This window comes from Pelecanus crispus, chromosome 10 (genome assembly GCF_030463565.1).
Source record: "Pelecanus crispus isolate bPelCri1 chromosome 10, bPelCri1.pri, whole genome shotgun sequence".
Classification (NCBI taxonomy): Eukaryota; Metazoa; Chordata; class Aves; order Pelecaniformes; family Pelecanidae; genus Pelecanus; species Pelecanus crispus.
In genome coordinates this window covers 14,798,213-14,824,310 of record NC_134652.1, presented here as the reverse complement: position 1 = coordinate 14,824,310, position 26,098 = coordinate 14,798,213, and the positions used below count along the sequence as shown (strand labels likewise).

The following is a 26,098-nucleotide window of genomic DNA, read 5'->3' as shown; positions in this document are numbered from 1 at the left end:
TGATTTAGCCTCTGGGTAAGAAGGCTACACACTTTGCTCAAGCATCTTTGCAGGGTTTTTGCTACATGGCAGTAAGCATGTGATTTCCCTGCAGCTTGCTTGGTTGTCTCAAGACTGGTATTTAGCCTTTGGTGCTCCTTACAGACTGGAATGCCAGCCTAGCCTCAGAGCAGAGAGCTGCTCTGCCTTCGAGAGACTAGAAACACCTTGCTGAGTAAGTCTTGCACTATGGGAACATCAACAGTAACATTGCTATTAACACCTTCTTCACAGAGAAAGGCTGGGTTGCCGGCAGCCTCCGCTGCTGGTCTGGCTCCAGGAAGGCATCGTTAAGTGTGCAGTAAGTCAATTTAAACATTTTCATTTTCTGACTCTCTGTCTCTTCAGGCTTAATCAAACAAAGCCAGAGTAGGCACTACGCACAGATTTGCTGGCAATAATCAGTGAGGCTGATCTTCTAATGCTAAATAAAGGTTAGCAAGGCAAATTAATGATGTGAGATACAGAAGAGCTGTCAATCTCCACGCACTTCACAGAGCTGAGACAAGACAAATATATCATTGTAAGGCTTATTCCTTTCCATTAGGAATAAATCAACCATAAAACAAGGGCAAGAGTAATGCTATCCTTGGGCAAAAAGCTGAGATTTGCAGACCCTCCATTACAAACACACATGCATTATACAATACAGCACTATTTAAAATAAATAAGCAGCACAGTGAGGGATTACCTAAACCTGTTAGACAGATGATACAGAGACACAGTGTTTATCTTTTCAACAGGGAGTCACTTAAGCTTATCCTATGAGTGCATGCAAGATTAAATCCTTCCCTCTCCCAAATACAAGGCTACCAAAGAGGACACACTGGACTGCCTGTAACTACCCCTGGCCAGACTCTGCTGCAAGTGCTATACTTTCCATGTATCTCCTTCCTTCTTTGCACAGGCAACTGCTACTCCCCAATCACTCTGATGCTAACATCATAGAAAATCTTGTGTTCAGGGATTTTGCAACCTGGTACTTCTCGGGATCTCACTCTCGGCAGACTGATGGCCTGTTTGGTTTTTTTTGTGGGGGGGGGGGGGGGGGGGGGGGGAGCCCCCCCTTTTTTTCCTCCTTCCCCCATAACACGTTGATTTCTCCTTATTTGGGGAAAGGTCAGTGATGGAGCACAGAGGCTGCACATGCACTGCAAGCTGAGAAAGAGGATGGTGTGGCTGCTGGGGAGCTGGCCTAGCTTTGGGGAGTTCTCTGTAAGAGAACCAAGAACCAAACCAATTCTTTTCATGGGAGGAGTTTTTCCCTCCCCAATTTCCAAGTCTTAGTTACTTCCCTTCCCCTCCCCCACCACCCAAATTTGAACAGTGTTTCCTTTGTCTGTCCCTCATGTAGACTTCCATTCTCTGGAGACAAGGCCTAAATGTCTAGCACAACAGGACCCTGATCTCATCTGGGCCTTAGGCACTGCCATAAAAAACAAACAGATCGCAGAAGCATAGCTCTTGCAATGTAAAACAGCCTGGATAGTAAATAAGCCTTTGGATAGGCCTGTTAGCTGCCATATTAATTACAATGTTGGAATGCTACAGTTTAACAAAAGCTTGTATGGCCTGAAATTTTTTTCCAGAACATCCCATTTAGTGACTATATGTGCACATGTGTCAGGGTAAGCTGGAGTTCACTGCAATACTAACTTGAAGTATATGCAACAGTGCACCTCCAGCAAGACCAACTGGACTACTAGCACATTTTAGGATGACTAATGAATTGAAGTTTCCTCAGCATGCTACCCTCATGAGGGCTGCAGGCCAGGATTACGGCATGGAAAGAACCCAACCTGGGTAGAAAGTACATAGTCCTGTAGCTGCTAAATCCCTACTAGGGAAGGGGATTTCCCATTACATTTCAGAGAGATCTAACCCCCCTCCCGCCGCCGCCCCCCCCCCCCCCCCCCCCCCCCTTGTTTGCATGGGCTCTTCAACACACACACCAAATTCTTGGACTCCAGCTCAGCAAAACATCATGCAATGCAGCCTGCAGACAGCAACCAAGACCACAATTTCTTTGGGAAGGATGGACATCACTTCCAACTCCCCTTCTAACTTACGCAGAGACCCTCAACACCAGGCGTGAAGGAAGCCACCTCCAAGGCACACCAGGCCCCTGATGAATTTCTTGGTCAAGCTTCTGGCTAGTAACTGACACCTCCTGAATGTTCAAAACTGCCTCCTGATGTTCCTCAACCCCCTGATTAGATCTAGCACAGCTCTTTTGTGCTTACAAGCCATTATCATGAAGACCATGCTTTCCTCACCTGACATATTTGTCACCAGTTGCTAATATAAGTCAATGGGGTTGCCTGGTACCAACACACATAGTATGGGCTGGGAGCTCAAAACAAGCTTTCTGCTGTACTTATTTTGGTAACGGTCACACTATACTTGCAGTAGTTTATGGTAATCATTAGTTAGTATCAATTATGCAGTATCAATTAATTACGCAGTTATCCAGAGGGACCTGGACAAGCTGGAGAGGTGGGCCTGTGTGAACCTCATGAGGTTCAACAAGGCTAAATGCAAGGTCCTGCACCTGGGACAGGGCAACCCCCGATATCAGTACAGGTTGGGGAATGAAGAGATTGAGAGCAGCCCTGCGGAGAAGGACTTGGGGGTACTGGTGGATGAAAAGCTGGACATGAGCCGGCAATGTGCACTTGCAGCCCAGAAAGCCAACCCCATCCTGGGCTGCATCAAAAGAAGTGTAGCCAGCAGGTCGAGGGAGGTGATTCTGCCCTTCTACTCTGCTCTGGTTAAGACCTCATCTGGAGTACTGCGTCCAGTTCTGGGGCCCTCAGCACAAGAAGGGCATGGACCTGCTGGAGCGGGTCCAGAAGAGGGACACCAAAATGATCCGAGGGCTGGAGCACCTCTCCTATGAGGCCAGGCTGAGAGAGTTGGGGTTGTTCAGCCTGGAGAAGAGAAGGCTGCGAGGAGACCTTATTGTGACCTTCCAGTACTTAAAGGGGGCCTACAGGAAAGATGGGGAGAATCTTTTTAACAAGGCCTATTGTGACAGGACAAGGAATAATGGATTTAAACTAAAGAAGAATAGATTTAGACTAGACATTAGAAAGAGATTTTTTACAATGAGGGTGGTCAAGCACTGGAACAGGTTGCCCAGAGAGGTAGTGGAGGCCCCCTCCCTGGCAACATTCCAGGCCATGTTGGACGGGGCTCTGAGCAGCCTGATCTGGTTAAAGCTGTCCCTGCTCACTGCAGGGGAGTTGGGCTAGATGACCTCTAAAGGTCCCTTCCAACCCAAAGCATTCTATGATTCTATGATTCAACTTGTTAATTTTACTTCTTAAAAAAAGTCTTCCCTATGTGCCCTGCTAATGAACAAGTTCATCCAGATGCCAAACAATAACTGGAACTGGTTTAATAAAATTTGGAAGTCACCTTTACATGGTGCTAAAATTAAGCATTTAATTCTCTGTCCAACAAAAGGTTAGAGTTGTTGATCATCTGCCAGCATGTACTATCTCAACTCTAAGCTATGCCCCTACTTGCTAGTCCACGCTTGAAGCTGAAGGAGAATGAAGATTCAAAGGAGATTTGACATCTGGTCTGCCCTCTTGCATCTCACATGCCATTAACGCCACATCACCTGGCTCACCAACGCTGTGCCTAATAACCTTTACCACACTACTCATTCAAAGGAACATGGCTTTTTTCCATAGCTGAAGTTACAGTATGGAAGCTATTCCAGAAACACAGGCACTGGCCACTAATATAAGGAATTATCATACATACATCTAACCTTCTTCCCAAGATGCTTGGTGAAGATTTAGGTGACAGGAAGGTGAAAAGATTCAACCTTGCAACATTTATCTAGTTAGATTTTAATTTTGTTTTTCCAATTTTCCCTGCCACTTCAGCTTCTGTGTTTACCTTGGCAACACCTTCCAGGAGACCCAGAATAACTCAAGGATGATCCAGACAAAATCTCAGATATTTCTGTCAGTCTATCACATCAGCAAGTGAAGTCAGAAGGACCAAGCCAAAGCCTTGAGCATCACAACCATTGAAATTTCAGAGCACAGTTTGACTTCATGACAATTTTTCTAGTTTGAGCAAAATACAAATCAGTATTTTCATGTTGCACCTCTTAAAGCCTGAGAATATCTAACCCTATGAGAAGATGTGATCTGCTTCTACTTGAATGCAACAAATGAGGTGTGACAGAGGGAGAGAATCTAAGAACACTTCTCCACCTTCCTACTGCAAGAAGCAGTTAGTCTATTTTGCTCACATTTGTTTAAGTCCCAATCTCTAAAGGGAAGATAATACTCATTAGAGTAACCTCAGAGTTCAATATGACATTTGACACATTTGCTGATGTGACTCACAGATGTCAGCATAGCTATGACTGACTTCCAGGAGCTGCCTCTCTCCCTGCTCCTTCTCCCAGGAAATGCAGGCCTTCCCCCCCTCTTTTCTTCCTGGTATCTCTCTTCCATAGAAAATATGATGAGCAAAACCATTGACCCATTGACTTCTCTTTCTTACAACTTCTGCCTCTCCCTCATCAGGGCAGACCCCTACAACATGGGAGTCGGAGAAGGCCAAATCTATCTTCAAGCAGAGGAGAGGCTGCCTCTCCATTTCTGGCCTGTCTTCTGTCCAAAGGCAGCTCTGGCGCTTGCCAGCACTGCTTCCCCACCACCATGAAAGAATGGAATTAATCATCTTCCATGCCATTTCCACCTCTATTTTTACAATTGCAAAAAGGTTCACACCACAGTTTTATAAATAAATAAAGTAGGAAACTTTTTTTTGACCTAGATTATCCGAGTAGGCTGTAGTCTCCCATTCAGTAAAGGTAGTTAGCAGGAAAACAGTGAAATGGCCTCAAAATGCATGTTCTAGTCAAGTGTAGGCTTAAGCACTTTGCTCAGTTGAGGAGCAGAGCCAAGGAGCAAGCAACATCTTTAAGAGATAAAAACCCCATCTGCAAGAAGCCACTTGTTCCTTCGCCAAGGGCCTTGCCTGTACTGCGACACCGTTAGGCCTTTAACTCATCAGAGCTTTGCGCTGTCACTTCCAGCCTCACTCGCTTTTTCCTTCCAATTATGTCTCAGCCCTTTGGACGAGCCCATGCTTATTTATTTGCAGCTTACTTTTCAAATCCTGAGCCAGAGCCAGCAAAGCAGAGCGGCTTCTCCAGATGAGGTCCTAGAAATTAGCTACAAAGGTTTCAATACAGCGAAGTAAGAATGCTGCATTTCCTTCCTCTCCAAAATAAACAAGGGTGTGCAAGGGGCACAGGTATTACATAGCAAGTAGGGAAAAAAAATTAAAAAAAAAAAGCAAGATGAAGCCTTTATGACTGGGGAAGAAGTTACAAAACTCACTTCCAGCCCAAATATGAAGAAATTTAAAATGTAGTTTACCTACCCACCCCAAACATTGGGCTACAGTCAGGGACTGGTTTCGGGTTGGAGTTCAGGGGATTTCTCATCTGCTGCTTAAAGCCACCATTCCTTTGATGAAATGCTGTTAATCCTATCCAGTTGCCAAGTTAGCAAGCAGCAACAGAAGTCAAGAGGAAAGGATACCGACAGCCCTGCCTTCAAGCGATGCTACCATACCTTAGGGTGTACCATCTCATAACTGCACAGTTAAGCTGCACTGAGTCTAATGCTATTTTTGATCTCTAGCTTCTGAGAAGCATTGCTAGGGCAGACTACTTCAGTGATTTTTTTTTTTAATTTTTGAAACAGAAGCAAATACGCAGAAGAGTGAGCAAAGTGTGACCCCAGACCCACAGATTGTTTCTGTGCCTGTAGCTATACCATTTAAAATGAGATCAGTAGAAAGCCCTACTTTGCAAGCAAGATGCCTGTCTTTAACCAGAGCCAGAAGTCTCAGGAGCACAACATTTCATTCAGATATAGCAAAAGACTTCTTATGACAGAGATGAGGTATTGATTAAAAAAAAAAACACCAAAAAGAAAAGCGGCTGACGCACCCCCTGCCCGCTCAAGCAAGCTGTAAGTTTGAAGAAAAAGAACAAAATGAACTTTGGTTTGAATCCTCTGTGCTCGGAATTACTCTGCGACAACGATTCCCTGCTGCCAACACACACTCCGGCTCTGAGAGCGGGGATGGCTGCGTCCAAGCCAAACACATGCGTGGCTGGAGAGACTCGTGGCAGATTAGACAGCTCTTCTTTTTACCAACACCTGAAATACATCTGGGGCACCCCGGCTATATTAAGGGCACATTCCTTGGCTAGGCTGATGCTTGTTGAGCACTGCTGCAGGCACCAGTGATGCTCATCTCTGGAGCACTGATACAGCATTTCCAGCAGCTCCCCAAGCTGGCAGATGGAGATCCCTGGGAATGAGACTTGTGAAACACCCCTGAAGGGTTGATATTCTCACTCAGATTATCTAAATCCCAATGTGGAAAACATGCCAAAAGCATCCTTACTCTGAATCACAATTAAATGCTCAGTAAGAGGCTGGATTTACAGACAGCCAGCTGCAAGCAAAGGCAGCCCTTGGTCATCAGTGTCACAAGCATCTTGAGGAGTCTACTTGGATCTACAGATAAAACTGTATGTCCAAGTCAAGCTCCTACCTCAAAGTCCAATACTTCAATCATGTTGTGCATCTGGAATCAAGTTGTTGCCACTCCAGACACAGTACCTCTCTTAGGGAGTCTGTATCCTCCAGAGACACAGGGCTGCGAACAGCCCCATTTCTCATGTTTTTGTTGGTTTTTTATTTCTTTTTAGAAGTTTTTTTTTAAAAGGGAACAGAAATATTAGAAACTGCCATTACAGTGATGGTATCATCTAATGAGAAAACAAAAAATAGAATATGGAGTTCCCTTATTAACCATTTCATTAAATATCAGCACTCTTTTAGCCACTTTATAACCAGCCCATCGAGAAAGTATGAAAATTTACACTGAATCAGAGTTTAAGGGCCAAAACCAAGCCAAGTGCACCACACTCTCTTTTGGGTTTATACGCCATGGCTTTTTCATGGTTTTAGCAGTAAATGTTTCAGCTGTACAACATGAATGTCCAGTTTAACATTAGTAAGTACTAGTAACATCACTGCTCATGTAAATCAGAGGTTATCTGATGGAGCACCAGAAGATTTAGGAAGAGAACAGATGTCTCTACCAGCAGCAAGCTCTTGCCCATGCAGCACAGCCTGGGCCAACAAGAACTCCAGAACCTTTGAGTCCTCCTTGTCCTAGTCTCGCCACAACATTGACACTTTGCAGTCGTTTCAAGTTTCCAAATCAGAAGCTTTGCTGGATTTCGAATTTCTAGATATCCCCATGCCAGAAAAAAAAAAAAAAAATTCTGAAGAATTTTAATTTTTCCAGACTGCATACCAGGCTTAATTCCTTATTCTCTGTTACTATTGTCTATGAGTTCACTTGACAATTTTCAGCTCTTCAGATTTACAGCCATGCCTCATAAAGTATTTCATCCACAAATAAACGCAACCATCCTTTTTCTGAAGGCAAGAGGAAAATATATAGAAACACACAGATGTTTGGCAAGTACATCAAAGCTAGGCTAGTTACTACAAAAACCCTCCCCAAAACCCCTGACGTTCTCAGTGATTTAACAATACAATCAAATTTTAAATATGAACAGAGGGGGATTCCAAATGGGTACATAACATCTACAATAATAAATTAATTGGAAGTGCACAGAAACCTGGACCACAGAAAGCCATACGCTGTATTAAACATCTTCATTCTGTGAGGCCAGTCACACTGAGTCTGAGCAAATCTTTGGTTTTCACATTAATATGAAATTAGATGAGGCTGGGCAGTGATATCAACTCCTGGCCAGCAGGTATCAACTTACTGTCTTTGGCAAAGTCATGCTCGTGTTCTCTGCATAGTTGGAGAGTATGGTATTTGGCTCTTCAAACCCTGCGATGCGCTGCTGACCCATGTACGTTCACTTAGATGCTCTTGGATCTTTGGAGAGTGGAGAGCACTTTCCCCTCCAACAATATTTCATAACTTCAGCACGTAATACCTTTTCCAAAGGAGGACAGATGTGCAGGAGTAGTTTCAGTCTTCCAAGAAGTTTTCCATTAGGATCTTGATTATTCTTTGGCTGTGTAGTCCAACAGCATAACCACGGCCCCTGCAAGGCTGGAGACCGGAGGTTGCTCCTTGAGCAATACTTTCTGTGAGTAGGCCATCCAGCTGAGGTCCTGCCCATTTGCTCCCTGGGTTCAGATGCACTGCTGCGAGGAGGCCTGCCAGCACACAGCTACTCACCCTTTTCTGGGGAGCTTTGAAAAGGGCATCATGGAAGAATAGCTTGAGCCCAGCTTGTGTTACAAGGGAAATTTCAGCCAGAAGCCATTATGTCAAACATTTCAGTTTTTGAGGGGTAGAGAGGTATCATATGGGGTGGGTGGGGGGGAATGGCTCTATTTTGTTTTCAGAATACTGCATAGCCTAGTTACAGGAAAGAAGCCAGCAATAATGCCTATTTGACTCACAGTTCTGGGGGTTTTGGGGTGGTTTTTTTTGGTGTGGGGTTTGGTTGGTTGGTTTCTTTTTCCTTAGTTTTTCAGGCTTTGAAGAGGAGAGGGAGGAAGAGGAAGATCCTGAGCTCCAAGAATTTCACTCTCAGCATGCCAAAGCCATCAGCAGAAATGCCCGGGTTTTCCATGATGGCTTGGATACATGCCACACTAAAAGAAGCCACTTCATAGTAAGCTCCCATCCATGAGGAGACACGCTTCAAATCACTCAGCTTCAGAGAGAAGGGGCTACTGCCCTCCGTTACAGGGGGACCTGATCTGTGTGTCAACTGCTCCTGCCCAAACAGCCATCAGGCTGTTCAGTCAACCTGGGCGACTAAGGACACAAGCAAGTCTATTGTCATATTCCACAGGAAGGCATCAAATCCATGATGATGTCAAGGTGGATTACTATGGGCTAAAGTAGTAAAAACCCTGCAAAAAGCAGAAGGGAGAAGGAGTTGATGGGAAAGAGGGCGGCTGTATCCCTAAAACTCCAAGGGAAAGTCAGGTTTTCAGTAGGGATTTGGAGGCTGGAAGCAGAAAGACAGCCACAAGTTAACTTTTTAATACCTGCATGCACCTTAGGACACGTTATTTGTTTCTACACATTCCTGTTAGGACAAATTATTTTTTGCTTACTCTCCATTTTTTTGCCAGGAAACCCTGATGCTGCCATCACATGATTAAGAAGTTGCTCACTAATTCAGCAGAAACCCGACACTCCAGTGTCTTTGGCTGTAGCCACTGTACAAAGAGCATTTGGGATCCTGTGGCATCTGACAGCTTTCCCCTCCTCCAAGACTGACATTAACCAAAAGCCTCCTATCCAAAACAAAAACGCTAGACAGAACACAACCCACATTCCTCCTATTTTGGGAAAGTCTGGATTGGAAACCTAATTTCTCATCTTGAACCCATGTGTAGCTGTTTAAGCGTAGTTCAGGAGCCATATGTCATTTACAGCTTATTCCTGTAAATGCTATAGAAAACTAATAAAAGAGTGAAAATCATCAGCAAAATGTACTACAAAATGCAACACAGAATAAACTGGAGCAAACACTGATTGTATTCATACCACTGCTGCCCACCAAGGACCTTCTGCTGCACAGAAGAGATGTGGTGTTGGAAAAAGGCAATTTAGTGACAAGTTGAAAGCTTGAAAACTCCAGTTTTATTAAGGGAGACTGGGCACTCGGGTCCCATTTCACCCCAAGCCTGCTCCTCATTTCCATAAGAAAGTGCACTTGGATTTTCCAGAGTCTCTGCCACCTATTCAGAAACCAGTCTTGAGCAGAAATGTCAAGTTGGTGCTGCTGCCAGTTCTTCAGCCCCTATTGGTCACACCATAAAGTCCTCTGCCTCTTGATTCCCTTCTACCAGCCTTCAAACGGTAATTTCTGAACACTTTTGGGCAAAATTCCACCTACAACATACTACTGGCTTTGAAACAGAAGAGGGCAGACAAACATCCAAATACAAATTGAGAGCACTTGCTCCAAAGACTCCAATAGTGTCTCAACAGTTCTCAACTAGTCAACACCTTACATTTTTATTTTTAAAATGTACTTCTACCATGGTTCTTGGACCCCTTAAATCAACATCATCAAATTCCACTACGGATTTAGACTTCACGACGTGACTTCAGTTCTCCAAGCACAGAGTAAGAGTCTTGTGAGAAGGTTTCGCTTCTGCCAGCATCCACTTCCAAGTTCTCCAGCTCCGGATAGCAGAGAAACAAAACAGGATAGCTGCGTAACAGCGGTCAGCCTCCTACGCACTCAGGAGCTTCCTGGCTACTGCTGCATTATGAATTTTGTGAGCTGTCAGTGAACGGAGCTAGGTCCAACTGTATGCCCACTGGTTTTGAATGGCATGGCTTGAAGCTGTACACATCCAGAAAAACAAATATCAGGCTCAGTTGGTCACCCAGTTATAAGAACTAGGATGATCAGGAGCTATTTGCTGACTTGAGCAAAGCTGTTATTCACACCCATTCACTGGCAAAACTATACAAGTCCAGTCAATCATTGCCTCAGTGTTGGCATTCCTGAATGCAAAGCAGCAAAAGAGCAGAAAAAGATGAATGGGAAAACATGACCAGTTACGCGACTCATTTTCCTCCTCCATACTAGAAGTTAGTACAGACACCAGAGAACACAGGAGGCAAAAATTAATAGAGGAAGGGGTGCATGACAGAGGGATAAATTCGAGTAGCAGACATCAAGAAAGAAGCCAATTTTAATGTTCCTTTGCATTTCAGGCTGAAGGCACCTCCTGTAACTAATGCACCTGGAGCATTTTCAAGGATGCTGGCCGCATACTACTCACATAAACTTCATGGGATTAACAGTACAGCCTGTGGGATGAATCACTCCTGTATCTATCTTTTTTTATCCCACATTAAAATCTCAGAAGGAAGAAAACAATAAATTACTCATAACACATTCTCTCTCCCTACTCTCCAAAAACATGCAAAGGACTTGTTACAAATTGGATATTGATGAGGTGACAGATACATTCCAGAGGAGTATGTACCACTGAAATAAAGCACCAGAGTTAGTTCACATCATTAGCTGTACTGTCTTCTACCATTCTTTCTATGGCTTTTTGTTATATCACCGATGGAAGTGGTCCGTCTGAAGTGTGAACTGGCCATCAGTAAGCATTTAGTGAAACTTTGTTACCTCCAGGATCTAGCCTTTATAAGTTCACTTTCTCCCAGAAAGAGTTACTGTTCAGCTTCAGAAGTCAAAGATAAGCAGTTCTGCCCTCTGTCGCAGCTCCAGTTGAACAGTGGTGACTACAGTTGTGAAATTCGTCTTACGTGATTGCTGCTTTTACCGATCTAGGTCAGGATCAGCTACTGCAATCGAGGCTCTTCTCTGCCAACTCACAATAAAAACATTAAGTACCAATGGATGGTCTGACTCCAGACCTCTACCTTATAAGTGCAATTCTAGTCCATCCACAAAGACCTGATGAAGGCACAGCTCAGACAGCTACAGAAAAATGCCTCAGCATCACATTGTCGAGGTTAAGACAAAACTTATCCCACAGAAAAAAAAAATCCTACAGAAACATGGGATTTTGATTTCCTTAAACGGAGGAACATGCTGTGTTACATTTCCTTAGATGAGAATGTGCTCCTGACAGGTGAAATTAGCAGAGTATTTAGCTATCACAAAAGATCAAAAAACATTAATCACATGGGATTCTCCACAGAAGGTACAGGAGACCAGTGGAAAGGAACAAGAAACACAGCGGAATAAATGATACCCAGGAAGGAAGTCACTAATCTCCACCTGCACTCAGTTATCCTCGTTTCAGGCCTCCCCTCCTGCACTCACTTAAGTTTCTACCAAATTTACTTGGGGCCAGTCAGATGGTCTACTCAGGACTCTGCTTAAACAAGAGGGAAAGAAGAAATAGAGGAAGGATTATATGATTTGGGGATATGGAGAAGAATTACTTGTTTAGGCAAGTTTATGTGAAGCAGATGGTGTTTCTGATGTACCAAGGACCTGGCACTGTTATTTTACAGAAGCCAGAGTAGCTCATCTGGCAGCCTGCAGCCTTTGCTAAGGTACGGATTAGTTTGGCCCAGTCACTATTTCTATGTCACAAGTGCATGCCCAGGCACTCAGCCTCTGCCATGTCTGCATGTAATGGGTGGAAAAAAGGCCCTTGTGCAACTCGAGCACATGATGCAAGGAGCTCTCAGCCCTGGCATCTGTCACAGCATTGCAAAGGGTGGCTACATCTCATCTGTAATGGAAGTTTCTCTGAAACCACCAGCATTTTCCCTCAAATGCCACTACACAACAATTCCTGGTAGCCTGAGCCAAATTTAAACCAGTGTCACCAAGCATCTTGCAAGCCATCACCAGAATCATTCAGTCCCTGAGTTCCCACAGCGTCCTCATTGGAGGATGCTGGTTTCTGTTTAGGATCGTTTGCAGCAAGGGAGACTCTGGGGTGGCATAGGGAAAGCAACACCCTTTCATGTGGCTGGCTCTCAAACCTGGACACTTCTGCGAAAGAGATACTTAACTTCCCAGTTCCCAGTTGAGTGGAAGGATTCACACACCAACCCCCAGAGGCTCATTTCTTATTTTAAAACCAACAGGCTAACAGCCCAGGAAGTGTATAGTCAGCTCCAAAAATACACACCAAAGACGTCTGGAATGACCAAGTGTGTAATTTAACTTGTAGCTAGTACAGCAACCAGTTCTGCTTGCTGTGCTCAGGAAGAGCAAAGGAGGCATTTTCTATAGGGCTCAGTTATCCCATTTGCCTGGTGATGGAAATAGCATCCCATTTCTGGTCATTCTACTTTTATTCAAGGACATTTTGGTCACAGAAGGTCTACTTGAAGCAAGGGAATAATTTGCAAGCTCACCCTGAGCATGCAGCCATCCCGTAATTTTGGTTCTTCATACTCTGCAGAGAGTTTCCTTCCAAGTAACGATAAGGAATTTAAGTCAGTATTAAGAACAAAACCTCAAAGAAACTGTCTCGGATTCCTGATTGTGTTTCCAGGCAAATAAGCAAGCTTCATCTTCTCTCCTGTGAGTCGTGTGTGCAGTCTTCCCCTTGCCCACACCCAGAAATGCAGATTCTTCAAAGTGGTTTCCAGGGCACCGAATGAATTGGCCTTGAGTTTAGTCCTAGCATTTCAAATGATCAATAAAGGTTCTTCCCAGGTCCACATTACCCATCCTGAATCTCCAGCTATACTCAGTTAAGAGGAATGGGTCAAGTCTCTCCATGCAGCTTAGGTCTTCCTCATGCAGGGAGGCTTCCAATAACACCCAAATGCTATAAAAACCCGTGTGGGAGATTAAAGTGATATTTATGAACTCACTAATGTTCAAGTCAATTATTCTGGTTTAATATTAGGTGCCATTCTTCCAATCCTAGGGTCACCACTGCATGGAGATCTACCCTGCAACCCCCACCACCTCCATCATAGAATGTTTGAGTAGGGACTGTATTCAGGGCTTCCTTAACTTCATTTCAATTTCAGCACACTGAAATTTGTTATTCCAATTGCCAGGTTTTGTATGCAGTCACCTAGACTCCCTAAGAGCTACTGTCCTTTAAGAAGGATACATTTCACCTGCTCATATGGTCACCGTTTGAAAGTCAGCACAGTGCCTCAAGACCTGGACATCAAATCATGAAGGTGTTACCTTACGCTCGTTAGACAGCGCAGATGTGTGCCTGAAAGCGTTAGTCTAGCTAGTCAAGCTGCTGCTAATCATGAAAGAGCAACCACTTATTTTCTCTTTTATCCAAGTATCCAGTAGGGGTAATCCAAGTAAACCAGTCTGGGATTCTTAAGCAAACATATGGCAGCTGTATTAATATAGGAGCAAAGTAAGCTAGGTCTGCATCATGAGTGCACCTAGCATTGTCCTTACCCTCCAACCACTGGGAGATATACTTGCATTAAAGCCCATCCCACCAGCACGCTTACCAGAAAGGGTGTGTGTGCACGATGGGAGAGAGGAAAAGATCAGCAGGAGGTGGTTCATTAAAACAACTTTTCAAAGCAACAGGCTAGGGCTTTCCAGCACGCGTTTGCATTGCGGGGAGAAACAGGAGATAGGGACTCAAGCAAGGTCTGGGAAATACTTGGCATTATCACCAAGTTTAAGTTTGACTACACTGCCAATATAACTGCAGTCCAGTTTAATTTGAAATAAAGTGATGTCCCATTGCATGTGAAACTTTCAGATGAAGTCACAGTATCAAGATGCAAAAAACCAAACCGGCCAATAAAAATAGTAAAGAGAAGCCAGCCAGTAAAATAGAGGTCCAAGAGAGCTCATCTCATCCCCTGCGTCTTCCAGAACTGCTTCAGATAGTCCAGCCGTGAGCCAACATCTTTCTACCACAAAAATAATTAAAGTCTCCATCAAGAATGTTGGAAAGTCTGATATCCCAGCCCAAGGGGCAGACAGGAAGAACCGACATACAGCCCTCTGTCAAGCCACCCCCTAAATCTGATTGTATTATGAAACAAGACAATTACTTCTATAAGTTTTGCTTAATCTGAAGATGGACAAGAAATTGGTTTGTGGGGAAACTGAACTCTTTTTAACATGAAAACCAAAAGTAAGGAGTTATGTTGCTGGTTGTAACTGAAACTCGTCTGCTAATGATTACAGCTTCCATTTTACTGCCAAAGTATTATTAGAACTGCTTATTTGCAGCGCAGCTTGGGGAAAGAAAATCTCTTCCATCCTTTATTAATCTTGTCCTCATCTGACACAACAAAAATGCACCATCAGTCTTTTGCTTACTTTGAAAAATGGGCCTGAAAGTCACCACAAGAGCCAAAGCCTTTGTGTGTAATTGCTTTTCTTGATTAACTAGAACAAAGGGCAAAAGACATCCGTCACTATGCATTAAGTTTAGTATTTTCGGGGCTTATTTAAAGCCATTTCAGTTACTTGCTTTCTTAAAAGAAACTTTGATATAACAAAAACCTATGAAAAGAATGCTTTTTTAAAATTATTTTTTGTTTTTTTAAAAGGCAGACACATCCCAAGGAACATAGCCCACAAGGTACCTATAGGACTCATTGGAAGGCCTCGGTAATATCCTTGTATCTCCTTGGCCTCAGGTAGTTTCTTGCAGCAGTGCTGAGCTGGTGACCTATTTGGCCGATATAGGAAACCCAATCATTAGAAAGTTTATGTATTCTAATATGAAAAGCAGATTTTCCTTGGAAACATTTTCTTGGGGCAGGTTTTAGGGTCCTGAAACTGGCAGTGACTGCATAAACAGAAGAGGTAATGAGTAAAGGCTCCAACCAGGGATGCTGTGTAAAATTTTTTCCTTTTCAGCCTGCCATCCTGGGCTCCAAACAAGGTATGCAGTGGAAACAGAGAGAATTTAACTATCTGCCCAAGTATAAAGTCTCAGCACAGCAGGATTAGATGAGAAGGCAAAGAGAAGGGAACTTGCAGGCAGCTGGGAATTTCAGAATTGAAATTTTCAGAGGCCTGGTAGAGAGTCTACTATTCAAGAGTTCCTGGCTGTGTTGTACAGCAAACTTAAAGGTAGTACTGCTTGCTGTCTTGGCCTCTCCATACTAACTGATGCGCCCTGTTCCTCCGAGGCTAAGTTGCCTTTATAGACAACTAAATTGTCAAGTCTGCGGTTTCAGTGGTCACATCCCACCCTCTCCCCAGCAGCCAGACTAGCAGGGCAGTCTCAGAAGTCCTGGAACAGATTTCATGCCCACAGCTACCAAACATGAAGTCCAGACAGGCTTGTTCCCTCTGTTGCTCCTAGAGGGGGTCTTAAGGGTCTCAGCCCCTTGGATATGGGGAAGTCAAAACAGCTGCAGATAAGAAACAATCTTTGCAAAGGCTGACATTGACTTTTTCCCCCTTTGAACTACACTTCTTGTGGTTTGGAGACAAGAAAAGTCTCCATGCATGCTGACCTGGCAACCTTGTGGGACCTCTTTCAGTCCCGCCTGTGTGAAGGCTTTGCCCCTGTGAGTGGGCTTGCTCTGCTGGGTCTTGCAAAGCAGGGGAATTCCTCCCTTTAGGCTCCCATTCCCATTTCTTGAGAGATTAGAGAACTGTAGAACTAAACCGGTAGTATTTTGTTCCATGTCAAGCCAGGTGGAGGGAAGTTTAAAAGGGAACCTGTTTACTACAGTGGGATGCTTAGAAGACAGCAGATGGGAAAAACCCAGCCTTGGAGATGCATATTTAATATATCTGGAGAGTTCCTGTTCACAGCAACAACCCTTCCCCTTAGCTTAGGGAAATTTGGGGGTGGGGGAGAGTAGTCCCACAGAGATATGACATCAGCTAAAGAAAAGGCACACGAATGCAAAAGTCAAAGTGGTTGGACTTCAGATGTCTCCATAAAAAGGAAAAAAAAAAAACCACCCCACATAACTGAACTAGCCCTGTAAGAGTACCAGTTGCCCAAGATTAAGACAAACAATGGGAATGGGACTAAAAAATGCATATAAACCACACACTATAGCCCAAAGCATTTGAGAAAATATGCTCTAGAGGGATGATTTCAAACTGGAAGTTCAGTTATATTGTGTCTCTATCTGGAGAGATTTTCCTTTAAAACATTTTAAAAGCAAACACTAATAGTACCTATCAGATCCCTCCATGTAAAGAGGAGAATGCTTTAGAGGAGTATGACACCATGACATCTCTTGTCCCTGTTAGTTGTTAATCATTCTTTTCCCTCTATAGGAGAATGAAATGAGCCAGCATTGCTTGGAAAATAGTCATTCATTTCTTACTACACTGAAAACTTCCATGATGAACCTGAGGGAACAACACTACTTTTTAACTTTAGCAAGGCTTTATGAATGCACTGAAGGTCACCTTAGTATGACATTCAACTGCTCCCAACTCAAGTGGGACCCAAATACATGCCACCAAGCAACTCCTCCATCCCAACAAAAACAAAGCAAAACATCCCTACTAGCAGAGCTCCGGAGCAGTCTGGAGGTGTCCCAGGAAAGCCTTAGCAGATTTAGGCATTGCAAAGGGCATAGTATTACCAGACAGCCATATTTCAAGTGTTCATAATGAGCTTGTCACCAAGAAGTCAGAGCAAGTACACACTGCAATTCAAAGCTGGGCAAAGGAAAACTGAGCAAGGATGTCCATGAAATGCAGAAGGGCTTCCCAGAAGAGATGGAAACGTCACAGCACAATTAAAGGGACAATCTGTCCTTGTCACAGGGCTGGAATGAGTATTCCCAGCAGAAAAGCAGGATCCTACCTCAATCACTTTGTGGTCACAAAACTGCAGGTATTTCAGAGGTGGCAATGGAGAACAACCTCATTTTCCACAGTGACAGACGACAACTACAAACACCAGAGTATTAACAACTCTGCTTTGGTTCCAGCATAGAGAATTACCTCCCAACCTCAGCTGAGATGTTGGTGTAGTGATGCTCAAGCAATAGAGAGGTCTAGAAATGTCAGTCCCAAATAGCTTATCATTCAAGCCTATGTACAGGGCAGCCTTGAACTGCAGCTCTGTTGTAACCACTTCAGAAATGTTGCGGCGTGCTTCCTTTCCGGGCACAGTAAATCTAAGTTAAATTCTTGAAACTCAAATGAGGCCTTCAGCCATACCAACATCCTTTGCCTTCTGGAAGTTGAACAGTCAGAAAAAGAAAGCAGCCACCACCTCCTTACCCTCACGGAGGCACACATTTAAAAATCCAATCAGATTAGAAAAAAGGGATCAGAAAATAGCTTACAAAACAGAATCACCAGAGAGGTCAGGGTAGGCTGTCAAGGGCTGCTTCCAGCTTAGTACAGCTGCTAAAGTCATTAGACAGTGTCACCCCACCCTTGGGCTCCCAGGAGCAAGAGCAGAGGAAGGAGGGCTCCTCCTCATCTCCTGCTGAGCCGGCTGTTTCTGGTGTGAGTGTAAATTCTCTCCATCCATTCAACATTTTGCAAACAGGCAGGGAAGAGGGAGTGCCTGTTTGTAGTGTTTGCAGGGTTGGTCAGGCACCGTATTCCCAGAAAGGAGCTGATCTCCAGTGAGAACTTGGCTAGAGCAAGGCATCACATCTAGTTTTACCTCTCTGCTCTAAGCTTGTCTCAGGCTTCCCCTGGAGCCAGCTCAGAGCCTGGATTGGTCTAGATGTTCCTGTCCATCCTATCAATACTCCATTGACCCCATTTCCATTGACTGACTTTAAAACAAGGCACCCAGGCTCCCTCCATAGATGCCAGCTTCCAGACAGCTAAAGTTTAAAATAAACCCCACCCTTTGCAACCAGACGCACCAACAGGATGCTTTGCTTGTACTGTTGCAAAACAAAGTGAGAGAACAACCAGCCTCGATCACGACCTCCAAAAAGCCTGAAGACAAAGACACTGCTACAATGAGACAAGCAAGTGTCACTGAGCATCCTTACCCTCACCACAGATGTCTCTGAAACTCTGCCTGCACAGAGAAGCCCTTCTCCAGCCCCTGAGCTGCAAGCATTTGAAAGAGAAAAGCATCTCTGCTTTGCCAGCATTGTCCCTGTTTGGAGGGAAAACTTCTACAAACACTGTTTTTTAGGACATTAAACAACTTTCCAGTAACTCCTAGCCAAAAATTCCTAATCACCCACCCTGCCTCCTCAGATGGCCTGTGTTTGTCTGCTTTAGTACATACACTGGGCAGAAAAGTGCAGCAGGACAGGAACTGATTCATAAGTGTATCAAGTAACCTCTGCTGCAGGGCTGGTGACAGGCCCAGAAAGGCAGGACACATGGCAAGGCAGCACTGCGTTCCGAATAAGGCACTGGAGTCTACAGACCTTTGTTTCTGAAGAAAGGGTTTGGGGTGGTCCTTCCTTGAACTCAGCTCTGCTTGTTAGAGAGTTATGAACACTGGTGCAATACAGGAGCAGTTACACAAGCTGTCCCAGGTATTTAGCGGTGGCCACTCACTTAAACCTGTCCTCTGGGATGAAGCCACTGGTGCTAGAGGAAAGGTGTTCGACCTACATAAGTGTTTGTTTCTCCTCCTCAAATTCCAGGCACAGCTCAAGGACTGATGAAGAGAAGGGTCCACTGTATGAGCGACTATTTACTTTTTATATGACAACCATGGTCTCTTACAAGGTTTGAAATTCAAATACACAACCATGCTGGGAAGAAATGGAAATGCAAAGATTTGAAGTAGCTTTCTCAGAGCAAACAGCATGGCAGGGCTGGATGTACAAACAGAAATCAAGTCCTGAATCACATCTGATGGACCACACTCTCTTGAAATGCTTTGTAAGGGGGAAAAAAAAAAAAAAGATTTCCAGGGAAAGCAGTATGCACAATTGCACCTGAAACAAAGCATGATGTTGGCAATTAGGCGTACTGTCTCCAGCAACACATCCAACCAGTGGATGCGCAGCTATTGACATTTCATAAGCAAACACAGCAACCGCATTTGCAATTTGATATAGAGCTACAACCACATTTGAAGCCTAGGAAACTGCTAGCATATCACTTATCTGTTAGAATAAACAGAAGCGCACTGGGTTTTGGCCAGTTTTTGCAAGATGATAATACTAATGCTCAGAGATATTTGCTAGCAGTGCACATGTTCCCCCTGTGTACAAAGGGGGGATCATGAAGACAACATCCTAGAGAAAGGAGTAAAGCAGCAGAAAGCAGATGTAAGACAGGAACAGTTGTCTTTACAGAATTTAAACCAAAAAACTCCACCACACTAAAGAAAAGGGACAAAAAAAAAAAGAAAAGAAAAAAAATCAATGCTACTTGCAAAAGCAGGCATGGCAGAGGAGATATAGGGATTAAAAATGATCCATGAAATGCAAAAACAGCCAGCTTCTCTGTTTCTATCTGGACTACTTCAATGGTGCCCCTTTAGCCAAGATGCAGTAATTCCTCAAGAAAGTAAACTTGGTCCAATTTGGTACCAAGTAAAACCAGTTACTTAACCCCAGAAAGCAGCACCTTCAAATAAAGCGTGCTGTGTTTCTCATGAAGAGGCAGAAGCCAAACTCAAAAAGCCCTGAGCCTAAGAGGATGGAGTTTGCAATAGGAAAGCCAGTGTATCCCCATGAGTCAGTCACAGGAGAGCTGTGGCCTCTTTATGTCCCTCTCCTAAATCATGACTGCAGCCAGTGAGCAGCACAAGTGAAACCAAATGGTGGTGCAGAGCATGTTGCTAGGCGCACACCTGTCTTCCAATACTGTGCACAACCAGCAAGTCCCAAGACCCCTAAGCCAGGGCACCGAGACAAGCAGAGACGTTCCTTATGGTGATACTTCAGTGCCATGTCCCATATCCCAGCCAAGGAGAGAAGTGCAGCCTCCCTTCCCAGAGATCCCTTCGGGTCCCGAAAAAGTTACGCTAGCCATAATAGCTTTGTTTTACGTATTGCGTGTAATATAATATTGGAAATTGGTCTGCAGTTATGTAATTGCAAAGGAAATGGCTATGGTCCTGCTCAGCCCAGCTGAAAACACCATCCCACGATGCCTCCACCGCAGACACGGCTCCTGGGGGCTGCAAGGCAACAGCCCTGGTCCTGCCTTCAAGCAAAGCAGCAGCAGAGGCAGAGGTGCTCGGGAGTATGCTTATACTTCACCCTCTGTCAGGTTTTCCATTGCAAACACTGCCGCCACAGTTTATAGCTTGACCGTTTCAAGCCACATCCATGCAAAACTTGGCAGAGAGGGAGCTGCTCTGGCCCAGTCCCTCCCCCTTCTACCTTAAAGAAATCTGTGTCGGATTCCTGCTTTAAACTCACAACATTTCTTTTCTGCAGCAGAAATAAAATTTTAAGTCATTATTCCACGAGGCCTTTTTGGTTAAGATTTAGAAGAAGCCTATGTACTTGACAGACAAGACTTGAGTCAACTATTCACATTGTTATTCTCAAACAGCTCAGAGATGTTTAGATAGTGTTGGACGGTGCAGGTTGGTTACACAGTGTATTTAAACAAATCACAGTCACTTCCAACAAGGAACACAACCCTTGTAACTACAGCCTGTTCCCAGACACCATCTGGAGACACTGTAAACCTCTGTTTTTCTCCTGATGCATTTGTGACAATTGCTACATGCAGATTTTCCTCCTCAGCTGAGGAAAAAAGAGAGAGATAAATATCCATCAAATACATCAGGCACACTGTAGGTCTTCCACTCGTGTAACCAGAATACAAAAGAAGGTCTGAAGACCAATTTTTTTGAGCCAATATAGGTATTTGCTGCAAAAAACAAGTGTCAAAGTCTGAGAGCTGGTACATTACTAAATAATTTGTTCTGAAGTGTAGAAACCCTACAGATTTCTTTCAGTCTAGCAAGATTTGCTTCTGTGGCAACTGCAGCAACAGTCGGGTTACAGTGACCCACGGGCTTCATTACTGAGATGAAAGGTTTCGGAAATCATTCACCACATATGCTACACTGACCTTGCTTTTAAGTCATAATACTGAACAGAAGTTGCAACTTGAAGATATCCAAGCCATAACTTTCAGTGGCCCAATAAGGAAGACAACTTTATCCAACTCTTTAGTGAAAGAGAAAACTAAGTATGAAACAAGGCCCTACACCAAATGGATTTGCACGTCTGACTGTGAGATGCCTTAAATCCCATCTCTGATACGGTAAAAGTAACACTGAATGATACTATATCGTAAATGCAACACACTGTTACTTAAGATGAGGTTAATGTAGCTTGATGACAACTAGATAAGACTTCAATAAATCAAATGCCAGATTTTTTTTTTTCCTTCTACCTCTGCCCTATACACTGGCCTTTGAAAGCAGAGCTTCCTTCCTTCCAGAGGGGGAACACAATTTGGAGGCAAACATCAGAAGAGATGGTAACTGTAGCTCAGGCCCTAGAAGCGTTCAGAAGAAAACATGCAGCAGAACATGAAACAGGCACCTTCATTTGGAAACAACTTTTGAGACTCCCTGTGTAAAAAATAATAGCGCCATCTGACCAGTAAAGTGAAGGCGTTTCTTCCCTACAAAGCCACGCAACAGAACCAAGTTAAGGTTTCTCCCGCTCTGCAGAAACAAAACCCAAAACATTTAAGTGTCCCTAGGCATCAACATGCAACCCTATTCAGGCAAGGCTTTTAAAATCAAGCAGTCAACCATACTATCCAGTATACACATTCATACATATCTGGCTTCCCCAAAGTACAGTTAAAAAAACCAAACCCAGACATACGATATGCTATATGCAGACATACACACAAGGAAATTGGAGATACTGGCCCAGCAGCACACCCAGTGCACACTGTCCAGTCTGATGGGACTTCTCAGCCACACAGCTGACAAGCTGTCTAGCCATACTGTCTTCCTTTCCTTGAAGGAACTGTCCCTGCTGCAGGTGACATCCATAACACCTTACATCAGCTTTGCCTGTCTGGATCAGAAGAACAAGACGATTTATACAATCACAGCTATAGTTTCACAACACTTAAGCCAACATAACCACGTAGTCAGATTAATTACCACACATGTGCGTAGTCCAATAATCTTATTTTCTTTAAAAGTGCATCCCCATGTCCTTACAAGTCATAACCACATCTTCTAGGCACACTTGCCTGCACGAAACAGATACCCAATTTAAACTCTTCAGTTATTGTTTGAAAAGTTGATGCTTGAGAAACTTTTGCTAGTTTCATTACATGCCATTTATAGGTTCAGCTTTAGCTGAAGAGACAAGAAGTCATAGTATTAAAGTCATTCCTGTGGTATCCCTAACCTAGGAGAGAGTGAGAGTGTATGTTTGGAGTCCTGTTCTTGGAACAACTAAAACATGAATTCCCTGCCAGAACAGTTTAGACAAGCATCCAAAGCAAATGATGCTCTCTCCATCACCAATCTGTGACTCATGTTTTTTTAAAAAATATGTATCTATATCAGTATTATATCTATCTATGTAGATATAAAGGACAAGATCATAGCATGGAGTTCAGGGCTTCAGATTTCATTTCTTGTTTATATGGACAATAAAAAATCTGGCTGCTAAGCATCAGAATATGGTCTTAAGAACTGTAATCCAAGTTCAAGCATGTTTCCTTAGAAGAGTCACATTTCTCGACCCACTAATTAAATTCAAACCATTGTATCTCCACATACCATGTGGTTCAATACAATATGATGTCAACTGTGCAAGGCAGAGAGGCCACATTAAAAGCAAACACAAAGAAATTATAATTTGGAATTCAGACACTTTTTGCATTATTTAACAGCCCAATTCCCTTGGCTCCATAAGCCATTTTCCAAGACAGGGATATCATGGATATGAATAAGTTGCCACAACAACCAGGCTTGTTCTGACAGCAGTAACACCCATTATGGACAGCGAAGAGCCCTCACGCTTGGAAGGGAAGATACTTGTCCACTAGCCCAGACACAGTTTAAGAAGTCAAGACATTTTTTCCCTCCATAACTATTGCTTTAAAGTGGGGCAGATGAGCATTTTGGCTTGTACTAGTTTTGCAAGTGATACAATCAGTACCCAGGAGACAGGCATTTCTGTTCACACTAGCCAGTTCATTTCCACACACTATCCTTTTGGACACCACACTAAATCACTGGCCAGCAACTGACTGCATCACTTTGAGCCAAACAAGCATTAGGCTTTCATACAGCAGAGAAATAGCCACTCCATTAAAAGAAAAAAATAAAAAAATACAATGCAAGGTCATCATTGTGGATAACGTGACTCAGAGCTCTGGAAGATGGATTTGAGTCCCAGATCAGGGTGTCCTGGTTCCCCCAGGGTCTGGCGTGCCCAGCAAGCTCCAGAGCCAGACAGCCGCGAGAGCCCTGCGCGTGGAGCTACCACGACACCAGCCTGCGCTTGAACAGCTCTAAATGTGAGCAGCTCCTCTGGATAAGGACAAGTCATGAGTGGGCTGGAAACCAGTCCCGGACAAGAGTTCTGGATTAATTAGCTCACAAGGAGCACTGGAGGGGAGGAGGGGGAGCTGCTGAAGACAGGCAGTTATTCAAACCAGCTGCAGACCCGCTCCAACCACTCACATGTATACAGTCTGCTGCGTTTGTTCAGCCTGACTCAAAGCTACCAGACATTCAAGAGTTAAAGTACACAAAAGACATCTATACAAACACTCGCCAAAAATCTCATTTTCCAAGTGGAAGCTGGTTATTCCAGGGATGGCAGAAGAAGGGATTTCATCTTGCTTTTACATGACAGGCTCTGCCTCCTTGCCTCAAAATTCCCCAATTAACACTTCTGCAAGAAGTTTTGAAAGTGTGCGTGGCCACGTATTTATCTACGCACATTCTCTCCCCTCCCTACTGAGCTCTGGGCCACGGGCTAAGCTGTCAAGCCAAGTTTCATCCCAAGCAATTTTTAAACACTCATCCTATAAATCCCCTGAAAAGGGAGTTAGTAATGGAAATGCTGACAGAGACTTGAAAAGACAGCAGGGCAACTATATCAGTCTACTATACATCAGCTTCATTAGCTGCAGATCCTTCTCTCCTTCACCTTCATTTTCCATTAGCGTACTTTGGCTAATTAATGCACAAAACCTATGAAACATTCTTACAGTAGAAGGCAACATTTGGCCCCAAGCCCAAATCAACATTGAGGAACTTCAACATCCTCAGCCAGACAGAGTAACTGTACCAGATGGAGCTAACGTACAGCTACAAGTAGTGATGAGGAAACCGAAAGAAGAGGAACACATGCAAAAATGAGACCATTGGAAGAGGGAAAAGCAGCAAACGTGTCTTACCGCTTTCGTTTTTCTCTATGACATCCACGACCTCTCCAGCCTGGAGGCTGATCTCAGAGTTCTCCTGCTTCTCATAGTTGGACACCACCACGTATTGCTCCAGGATCATGGGTTCAGAGCTAGCATCAGCACCTGGGGAAGGGAAAAAGCAAGCCGTAAGCCAGCTTCCAGCCATGGCTCCTCGAGAGCGACCTCCGTCCATCCGATTCACGACAGGCCAACTTGTCACCAGAGCCAAGCGAATCAGCAAACAACCTTGGCTCGCAGCATATCCCCAAATGGCTGGCCATATAGAAACAGCCTCCTCTGGCCCACAACCCAGCAGCACAGAGGGACATTGGAGAGAAGAAAAAGAAAAAAGGGGAGGGGGAAAAAAATACAAAAAGGAGCCAAAAACAGTGAATTAGTTGCAAAGTTTCATGATGGATTCTGAAAATAAACCTCTTCCCAACATGGTTTCCACAATCCTTGCTCCCATTCAGAGAGAAAAATCCTGGGCAGAAGCAGCATAAATCCACAGCTGAGCCATCCCCCCAGTAAACCCAAAGAAAAAAAACAGCTCTCCCCTTGGCGGCTCAGCTCCTTCTCCACTCTAAAGGCTTGAGCTGAAAGTCAAGAGGGGGCTGTAGATGCCAATCATATTCGTCTGCACTGCAGCCCTTAAATAGAAACACATGAGCAGGACTGAAAGAGAGGGAGGTGGGGTGGAGGGAGAGAGGGGAGGGCGGGGAAGAGTGTTTACTTGAAACAGAAGAAGAAAAAAAAGTTATAGCGCCAGATCCTTGCTCAAACACAGCCACCCCCCGCCTGCCCCCCGCCAGCTCCGCAGTTCCGCATTCCCCGCAGCAGAGCAGCCCCGAGCGGGACAGGGGCACAGTGCACTCTGGCTTCCCGCTCTCCATCGCCCTTCAGTGCCTTTTTGGAGCCCTTGGAGCCAACCTGTCCAGTTGTTCGGTTTCTCTTCGTATCGAGGGCTTTCGGCTGCCAGAGACATTTATGAATGGGAGCAGGCTCTCACACAAACAGGGGTGAAAAAAGGTGCAAAATAACCGTTCTTCCTTCCCCCACACTTCTGGAGTTTCTTCTTGGGTTTTTTTGATTTCTGACTCTTCCACCCCCAAACCAAAATTGTGTATTTTGGGGTGGAGCCGCGAGACAGGGACGCTGCTGTGCCAGACGTGGAGGGAGACCTCACACTGCCGCTCGCCGTACAAGATGCATGTTGGCTCTCCAGTGCAACATAAACAGTGCAGCCGG

At 44.3% G+C, this 26,098-nt stretch overlaps 1 protein-coding gene across 2 annotated transcripts in view; it reads right to left on the bottom strand.

Annotated features, from left to right (window-relative positions):
• Positions 1 to 26,098, bottom strand: part of SH3PXD2A (SH3 and PX domains 2A) — a 261,363-nt gene that overhangs the window by 39,084 nt on the left and 196,181 nt on the right. For both annotated transcript variants that reach the window (XM_075717611.1, XM_075717612.1), the window contains one exon: positions 24,842 to 24,973. In XM_075717611.1, coding sequence (XP_075573726.1) covers positions 24,842 to 24,973 — 132 coding nt within the window. The remainder of the gene's footprint in view (positions 1 to 24,841; positions 24,974 to 26,098) is intronic.